We start from the raw sequence: 9,357 nt of genomic DNA, 5'->3' as shown, positions 1-9,357 counted from the left end.
AGGTTCATTTGAAGCATGAAGGGAGCAGATGCTCTCAAAGCTTATATGGAAACATCAGATTGAACGGAGGCAGGGAAAGCACAATTATGAAATTAAGTTTATACAAAAAGCAAACTACTATAGTTAGTGGCAGCACTTGCTTTATTTCTAAAAGTGAATTAACCATTTAAATATTACCTTCAGGACTGAAGCTATTTTCCCCACCACCTCTCAATCCTGAGCCTTAAGACCCCCACTAGTGTTTTTTTTCTTTCCAGCATCACAAAAAGTTCTCTACTTTAGTGTCTAATACTTCCCACTCCTGTTCATTCTGATAAACTGAATTCCTAACTGAATTAAAAAATAAATCCAGCCATCTCAAAAAAGCACAAGTAGTCAATATAACAGAGTGAGAGTGTCTTCTCTTGGAAGCACAAATTTATTGTTCAGCTGCTTTATAAACTGGTGGGAAAATCCTCCTTGAGTTCTTCTTAACCCATGGATGTTTTATTATTTCTTTAAGAGAGAGCCTCAATGAAGGAGTGCGCTTAAGTGTTTTTGAAATAAGGTCCTTGGCACCATCAGGCACCCATGTGGGAAATGTGAATTTAACCTTGAAATTAAAAAAAAAGAAAAAAGACACAATATTAGCTCCACAAGGTAACAGCCGGTATGATGCAAGTACAATGAATCGTATAATATCACTTAGGAGCCTGTGTCATGGACCAGGACCCCAGTGCACTAGGTGCTGTACAAACAGAATGAAAGGGTTGTGGGGAGATTATTTTAGATAACCTTTGCAAGCTATCAAACTATATGACAAATTGACACAGGAGACACCATTAGTCAGTACAATAGACTATGGTCTCAGCACACTAGCCACCAAGCAGTCATCAAGTTTTTTGTAGTCTTCACAGCTACAAAAACTACTGCTTAATGGGTAATGAGTGATGTAACAATACTACCAAAGCCAGGTAATTCCATGATAGTAAATTAGTGTCTTCAAAAAAAGACTACGAACATGCAAGACTGTTATTGACAGTTAGATTTGGAATGCACATAAGTCTGGTGTCGTCATAAGTTATAACCCAACTATACGCTAACAACTGAATTTCAATAAAAAGTAAGATTCTTTGTGTGCTCCAGAATTACATTGTAATATCTCCTATACCAGATCATTGTCACAGCAGCCACAGAATAGATCAAATCACAAGAACTTTATCTGATATACTTCTAACCCTCATTAATGTGCAAAATAAGATAGATATTTCTGACATAATACACTTCCACTTATCTGCGATACAGTGTGCACATTAGAGTCCCCGTCAAGGACACTAGCTGATAGTGTTCAAGGGATAAATTGGTTGGCTGCTTAATTTTAAAGAGACGTTTTGTACTGAGCAGTGTGGAAGACAGAATTAATGAAGGAGAGTAATCTTCATTGAATAAGGCCAGTATTAGAACCAACTGGTACATTTTGTACCTATATCCCTAGTCTTCAATATATTTATCTACATTTGTTCATCCCCCTCCTCCACCATGTCAATTTTGCAGATAGAAAAGAAAAGAAATCACAGACTCAGTCTTGCTCCCATTCAGATCAATGGCAAAATTCCAGTAGATTAGTATGGGTACAAGACAAGGCCCCAGATCTATATCCAAGATGATCCCGTTTACATCTTCTTGTCACCACTTTTTACCCTAAATTCTGTACAAAAAAGGAGCAGCTGTCTGAAACACATCTAATTTAGATGTAACAGTTTTGCCACATGTATTGCCAGTTGAAGTGCCACAGTATGTTTGTGCTATTTTTAGTAACTAGGTAGCACAATTGACGAGTACTTTGTTAAAAGGGAGTGCCTCGCATTACTATTTAAGGACTCTTGTTGATTTAAGAATGAGTCTATGTGCTCTGAAGGCATCTTTATCCAACCCTGCTCAACTACAGACTTTGAAGAGAGAAATGGTAACCAGGATTTTCTCGTAATGAACAATGTTATTTTGACATTGTTTTGAATATTTTAACTGGGAATGTCAGGGGTCCTAATGAATACAGAGAGGGTATCAAACAGGATGCCCAGTTCTGTGTAATGCACTCTGACAGTGCTTTACCAGTCATGTTTGATGCCAACAAAATCAAAACCCAAGCAGTGTCTGATTCTAAAGAAGAGAATTTATTGGCCTGGTTATCAGCGGTGCTGACAGTTGTGAGTTCCTAGTCTAATCTTTTATATGATTAGGATATTTGTAGGCTTCCCAGAATTTGATTTTTTATATAATTCAATAAGTATCAAATGTTTAAGCTTTTTTCCATTTTTATCAATTTAAATTTTCACAGTTGCAGAAAATTATGGGAGGGTGGGAAATCAGACAATTTAATGACAGATGGCAAGATTCAAAAAGTTAAATCTTTATAACCATTAAAACACAATTTGTCAACATCAGTCAAAATATACAAAGTAAATATCCTTAAAGCAGAAAGTTCTCAAGCAGCATTTTTCTTATTTTGCCTATCTGTAAACTTTGATCAATTAAGCTATTATTTCATTAGTTTGTGCATACCATGAAATCAGCTTTCACTGATTAGAAAAAAAAATCCTTCTAAGGCTAATTATTTGTTTGCCTGTGGGAGTAGATTCTTTGCTCTCAAAACCAAGTAACTTCTTCCATGGATTTAGGAAAGCTTACCTCTGCAATTCTTTTATATGTTTCATTGCGGGTGGGTGCTTCAAATGGTGCATACCCCACAAGACATTCAAAACACAGAACACCAACACACCAAACATCAACATTTTCATCATGGGTTCTCCCATCAATCATTTCTGGGGCAAGGTAATCTGTCGTGCCACAAAATGTTGTCCTCCTGTTTAAAAAATAAATCACCAGTCATTTTCTTGCATTAAAATAAGGTAAATTTATCAATAACTGATTTACTACGTACATCCACACCCAGTTTAAGACTTTAGGGGCCAGATTTGGACCCACTAGAATCTGAGCAGTTTTGAAGATCTTGCCCTAGGTAGGATATCAGCTTTGTTGCCTAGGTGTGGGGAAAGTAGATTAACTTCTGTCTCAATCCTAGGAAGTGCTTTTCTTACCCAGCAATTAACTTTGACCAATTGAGGCCCAAACTTTCAAAATTGTGTATGCAAGATGGGTGACTCTGTGTACACAGTTTCTTAAGTTTCAGTCTAAAGGAATAGTTTTGACTGGGGACTAAGACATAACTCCTGAAGCCAAAGATCTAGGTTAGGTCGAACAGAAGCTACATGAGGGGTTGGACTGCAGAGTCAAAAACATTCTCTTAGTGCTTCATGAAAGACAAGAGGCACTTATATGGCTCCATGACAGTAATATTTCAGACTATAGTCTGTGTCGCAAGAATCGTTGGAAAAAAATAAAGATTCTAATACCTAAGAAAGGCCCTATAGATGGTTTTGCATTCTTTCCTCAAAGTGCCAGTCAAGGCATAGAGATAGCCAGCCTTGAAGGAGAGCTTCTCTCAGCTGTTGGTCCTGGGGCTGCCGACAGACCTCCTCTCTGCTCATGCTGTCTCAAGGACCATGTAGTGGAAGCAAAGCAGGACACAAGGAACATACTTTTCATGCCTTTGTGGAGGCCCTGAGGATTCAAGGACACAACCTTGAACCAATCCTGCTCCTCCTTGCTCAACATCAGTGGTGTCACAATCCAGTGATTGTCCACAGTTCATTTCTTTGGAGACAATTATGTGGCATCAGTGAATCAAGATGAGAGAATTAGGATATTAGACAGATTTTACTAAAATGTCAGTGGAGGAGCTGGAAATACAGGACAGTTGAATAGAGACTGAATCCTTATAGTAGTGGTCTTACCACTGAAAAGAGGAGTCAGACTCACCTGAGTGACGGAGCATGCACGGACCAACCAAAGTCTGCTAACTTCAGTTCCCCTTTAAGTCCTAGCAGGAGGTTTTCAGGCTTGATATCTCGGTGGATCACTTTCTGAGCATGGCAGTATATCAGAGCATCAGATATTTCTTCTACATACTGCAGAATGTGCCTCACCCAAGAGAATTACACAGTCAAACACAGTTTATGTAGTGGTTTTCTATAGGAAATACGACTTAGCCTAGTAAGTTAAATACAAACCTTGTTGTGGCTCAGCAGTGAGTGATTTGGTTTGATATTTACCATGGTTTGAGCATAGACCTGCTAAACCCAGGGGTGCGAGTTCAATCCTGGAGGGGGCCATTTAGGGATCTGGGGTAAAAATATGTCTGGGGATTGGTCCTGCTTTGAGCAGGGGGTTGGACTAGATGACCTCCTGAGGTCCCTTCCAACCCTGTGATTATATGATTGTTTTGATATTGCTTGTAAGAGTGGCTTAGAAAGCTAATGGTAGTACTATATAAAATCAGGGATAGATGTACTGAAACTTTGAAGATTAGAAAGAAGCCATGCCACATCTTGGCAATTCCTGGCTCTATCCAGGAACTGGAACATCGGCAGTCACACAAGACACTTTGTGAGCAAGATATTTCCAGCTAGTTTTACTTAGGCAAGATGATTTGTTCTGCATACAAATGCAGCGTGTTATGTCTACAGTGCATACATTATTGTTCCAAGATGAGATTCCATTCCCCTTCACAAAACATAAGCAGCATCAACACTTTACTCACCGTGGCAGTTCTAGTCTCCTCAAAATGCTCATGTTTTTGCAACTCTTTGTACAGCTCCCCTCCTGGAGCATATTCCAACATCAGGTAGATCCGTGTTCTGTCATGAAAGTAGTTGTAAAATCTCAAAATATTTGGATGTCTAAAAAAAGCCAGAAAGGTCATGTTTGGTAGTTGAAAATCAAACAAGTATCACAACACTGAAGCCAGATGTTAAGCTAGTTTCTTGATTCCCACCACCACATTCCTATTCAGTTGGATCAGGAGTGTTATGAAAGCTTGCACATGTGGGAAAATAATAATCCCATGGTTTAGTTGGTCTAGTGATGAATTAAATGGATCAGATATGTAAAAAACAGTCAATACGTTACTAACAGAATGACAATAGAACAAGTGAAGTTAAGTAGCATTGGCTGCTGATTTAACAGGAGTAGAAGCCATGCTGTAGAAATGGTGCTTGTTATTTCAGAGGTCTGTGGGGGAAAGGTTAGAGAATTCCCCCCAGGGTTAGTGTGATGGATTTGGAACAGCTCTGTGACAATTTATGAATGCTGTATGTGACCTGGCTTTTGGCATGTTTACTGCACTGAGTTTATTTGATAATAGGATTGTCAGGAAATGCAGGAAGCCAGGACAATTGCCCAGATGACAGACTTTCAGCAAGCATCCAGAAATATGGACTTTAATGTTACTACTCCCACTCTTCTTGAGCTACCTGAACTGGTTTAACTATGCTCAGAAAACACAGGAGAGCAATAAGACTTGGGGCTGGATAAAGAGTCACTCAAGAGAGGGAGGGTGAAGCCAAGCTCCAGAAGTTGAGTGTCTGGGATATTAGACCTGAGTACAGTCTCTGCTAAGGACGGCAAGCCTTTAAGGCAAGACAGATATGTAGGTAGCCCTTTTGTTGCTTTAACAAACTTTTGTCTTATGGTTTGTTCATGCTGTTAAGATTAAACTCTACTAGTCACAAGCTCCCAAAAGGGAAGAACTGCAGGTACCCAACCCTACTTGGGCCTATTGGGGTGAGCACATATCATACACAGGGTACTGTCATCTAGGAGTTGGTGGGAGAAGGCCTAACACCTGAGGGGGTGAACTCCGCTCAGAGAAGGGCTCAGAGGCAGTTAGCCTTGTAACTGTGGCAGTCAGGAATTAGGTTAGTCAGAGGCATGCTGAGATTGGCACAACTGAACCACGTTAGAAATCAAGACATCTCAGCTTTCCCAATGAGATCCTCTTTAGTTCACAACTGAACAGTGATCAGAATTAGGACCCTCAAGATTCTAGCCTTAAAATAGATGACTGAAAAAGGCAATGGAACAATTTCTTGGGGGCATGAGTGGAGAGTGAGGCCCACCAGCAGCACACCATTTTGTTTGCTGTATATTTCTTAGAGGATAGCAATTATCTGTGTAGTTTGTAGGAATAGATCTCAGATTTTCCTCACTCATATGACAAACTAATGAGGGCACTTCTACCTTCTTTCCCATTTCTCAAGTTCACCAATTCAGGTTAAGTTGTTTTGAAGTAAGATAATCACGTTTTCCACTTTTCTGTATCACCAAAAAGGCAACCCAGAAGACTGGCTCCAGTTTGTTGAGCTTGCCACTAGGGTGGTCTAGAATGAACTGCTGTCTGGCTTTTGCTAAAATGGAGGGTGCGAAGACTAAGTCAGCCAGGGATACCAGCATTCCTCAGACTGTTAGTACATAAAATAACCAGTGAGTGGAACTTTCAGCACAGGTTCTTACCTGAGATGACTCAGAATTTCTATTTCTCTTCGGAGCTGGTGCTCCAGTTGTGATTTCTCAAGGGCAGACTTGAAGATGACTTTTAGGGCTAGGATGAAGTGGGTATTTTGTTCACGAGCCAAATAAACGGTTCCAAATCTACCTTTCCCAAGTGGCCGCCCAATTTCAAAGTCATCAATGCACCACATTTTCCTGCATGCAGAATAAGAATCAGTATTAAATTATAACATTAGTAATTCCCAGTAATGGAGAAATATCAGTCAAATTCAATCTTAGTGTAAAACAGATGTCACTGCACCTGCTTAGCCCTATCATGAGGGTGTCAATATATTTCTACATGCTTAAGTTTCGTATTTACTACATTTAGATATGATAGAATATAAGTGAATGAGTAGACAAAGTTACTGAAGACAGCCAACGCAGCCTAAAACAGAGCCTTTCCCCAGTGTAAGCCCTCCATGCTAAAATAGTCCTACTATTTTAGCAAAGTAAATGTGTATAAATAAAGTCTTGGTAGACTCAATTCTAATTACCAAGTTACTGAAAAAAAAAATAGAGCTCAGGTTATCAAGGTCATACATGCACCTGAATGTGCAGTGTGCTGAATTTGTATATGCAAATGGACAGCTGGATACTTGACTGCCCATGTATGCTCACATCTGCCATGATTTCACATACAAGTGTCTGCACTTTTGCATATGCTCATTTCTGAAAAATATAGGCCTTAAATACTATTCTCTGCAATGTAAGATATAGTTCTGAATATCTTAGGGGAAAGGCCCTTGAAATATCTGTATCTTTTAAACCCAACTCAGGAAATTGGCAAGACAATTCTTACATAGAAAAAAAGCTAGTAGTTTTGTAGTATCTAGAGGTTTGGGATGATCTGGAGACTTCTACAGCAAACAATATTAATGCTCCAGAAGCAGCATACTGAGATATTTTCTGAATAGTTACCTGGGCAGCTGAGAAACAGAAGTACGTTTGGCATCCATTTTTGAATCATTTTCCTCATCTGTAAAACAAATGCCTCACCTTTAGAACAGAAATTGTGTCTTTCTATGCTGTAGCTTGTACAGTGGATCTGAGAGCTTTTGGATGGATGAATGGGGGAAGGAAGTCTTCACTAAGTAGGAATTCTACAATGAAAACAGCCCTAGGAATGTTTGGACATAGTGTTAGACAAAACGTCACCCACTAATTGTGGTGGCAATAAAGTGCAATTTAAAACAAAAGGATGAAGATGGAAGGGGTGGGTGAGTAATGACCAGAGCGCAGAGGAAAAACACTGATTGCTATTTCATGATGGAAGGGGACTGAAGAAACTGGCATACCCAGGCAACTCTTGCATCCTTGAATAGGAAGATGATCACTGAAACTACTAGCATGTTTAATGTAAAAGTCAAGGGGGAATATCAGACTGTCTTTAAAGGAAAATTGCACCTAATTTTATTAATCAATCAGTCTAAAGGTGTCTGGAGCACAATAAGCAATTATCTCTGGGCCAATTTATGCCTCTTTGTACATGGAGCTCCAGTTGACTAGGAATAAACACTCCATTAAAAAAGTTTCAAAGGCTCATTTGTATCTTTGTAGAAGGTCCTGTGTCTTTTGTACCATTAAATACTGAGAGTTCTTTTTAAGGCTGAACTGCCCTTTACATATTACTGACATTTGTATTGTTTCTGCCTTTCTTTATAAAATAAGAGACCATGAACTGGGAAGCAACACTTCTTTGCTCAGGAACTAATTGAAACCAAGTTATTGACAGGGTGGAGCAGCCTATCCTTGCCTGGTTTGTTGTAGTTTAGCTAGGCTGCTTTTGACCACCTGAAAAAGCACCATTATTTCAGTTACTTCTGCTGTTGTCACCTGGCTTACAGGTTTTTTTTTAAGCAAAGAAGGCATTTCACAAGCTTCTTGGTGCACATAAACTACTTAACAGTGGAAGTTATAGGACTAGGGGCTACATCTGAAGCTTTCAGAGCCAATCAAGTCTCAACCAGATTTTTAATAGAAGTAGAGAATCCTATTTCACTCTCCCACCACCAAAGTCGTCACTGGCCAAATAACTGCTAGATTACTCCTTGACCAATTTCAACTCCACTACCCTGACTATTTTTTTGAAGTTATGGTTGAAATTGTAAGCAGTTCTTTGGCAAGTGGGTGACCCCTTCAGGATGTCTGGGAACTGGAAAATTCCTATTTCCACATAATCTGTGGGATGAGTCCAGCTATAGTCTGAGTAAGCAACATACCCTTAGACTCTGATCCTGCTTTGGCTTTGCTTATGATATTCTTGATTGTTGGAGAAGACGGCCCCTTGCAGGAAAACACTGAAATGCAGGAACTACTCAAATGTTTTCTCATGTTCTTTTGGTCCACATCTGAGCTGCTTACAGTCATTGGCCTTGGAGACAACTTCAACAGTGAAAATCCAAGAGATAAGAACACCATGAGATTAGATTAAAAATTCTTTGGGGCAGGGACTCTCTTTTTTGTGTGTGTAGTCAGTCCACTGCTCTCTTCACCTGGCTGTTCTCCATTTCCCCTCTGATTTAAATGCCTGCCACTGCCCAGCCCCCATCCTAACATCTCACTTTCAGGAAGTTTCCTATTAGCATGGATATAATGGGGTAAGAGAATGAAACTAGAATTCTTTGGCCTTCATGCTGTTTCAGGAGTGGTTACTGATTTTGGATACCTAATTTTAGAACAGCCCCAATTTTTCTGCACCCTCCCTCTGAAAATAAGGCCCTTTTAAAGTGTCCCAAGCTAGGTACCTATAATCACATCAAAATCTTAGGCTATCCTTTGCAAGCTGCTATGTTCCTCCATTAGTCATCATGAGCATTTAGCAATTTTACCCAATCACTTTCACCTGGTAAGATAGACCAGATCTCATTTAATCAGACACATGCATTTCACAAGAGCTGAGGCTTTAACAAGAAAATAGGCACAACAGTC

The 9,357-nt window shown here is 39.6% G+C and overlaps 1 protein-coding gene across 1 annotated transcript; it reads right to left on the bottom strand.

The window, feature by feature from the left end:
- Window positions 1-397: 397 nt before the first annotated feature.
- Window positions 398-8,796, bottom strand: LOC115634987 (aurora kinase C-like). The gene is made up of 7 exons (XM_030533156.1): window positions 8,649-8,796; window positions 7,348-7,405; window positions 6,391-6,582; window positions 4,640-4,778; window positions 3,859-4,007; window positions 2,668-2,842; window positions 398-592 (listed from the first exon to the last, which is right to left on the bottom strand). Exons 1-7 carry the CDS (start codon window positions 8,794-8,796, stop codon window positions 419-421), a joined length of 1,035 nt encoding a protein of 344 aa, XP_030389016.1. The 3' UTR covers window positions 398-418.
- Between the last annotated feature and the right edge of the window lie 561 nt (window positions 8,797-9,357).

The sequence above is a fragment of the Gopherus evgoodei genome, chromosome 14 (assembly GCF_007399415.2).
Source record: "Gopherus evgoodei ecotype Sinaloan lineage chromosome 14, rGopEvg1_v1.p, whole genome shotgun sequence".
NCBI lineage: Eukaryota > Metazoa > Chordata > Testudines > Testudinidae > Gopherus > Gopherus evgoodei.
Note: the sequence above shows the minus strand (reverse complement) of the source record. Positions and strands in the feature narration are given on the sequence as shown.

Coding starts and splice junctions, on each gene's coding strand:
- LOC115634987 (XM_030533156.1), bottom strand. CDS start 8,796: ATGACTGTAAGCAGCTCAGATGTGGACCAAAAGAACATGAGAAAACAT. Junction 4,008..4,639: donor AGGAGACTAGAACTGCCACG/GTGAGTAAAGTG, acceptor CACATTCTGCAG/TATGTAGAAGAAATATCTGA. Junction 2,843..3,858: donor GTGCATGCTCCGTCACTCAG/GTGAGTCTGACT, acceptor TTTTTTAAACAG/GAGGACAACATTTTGTGGCA.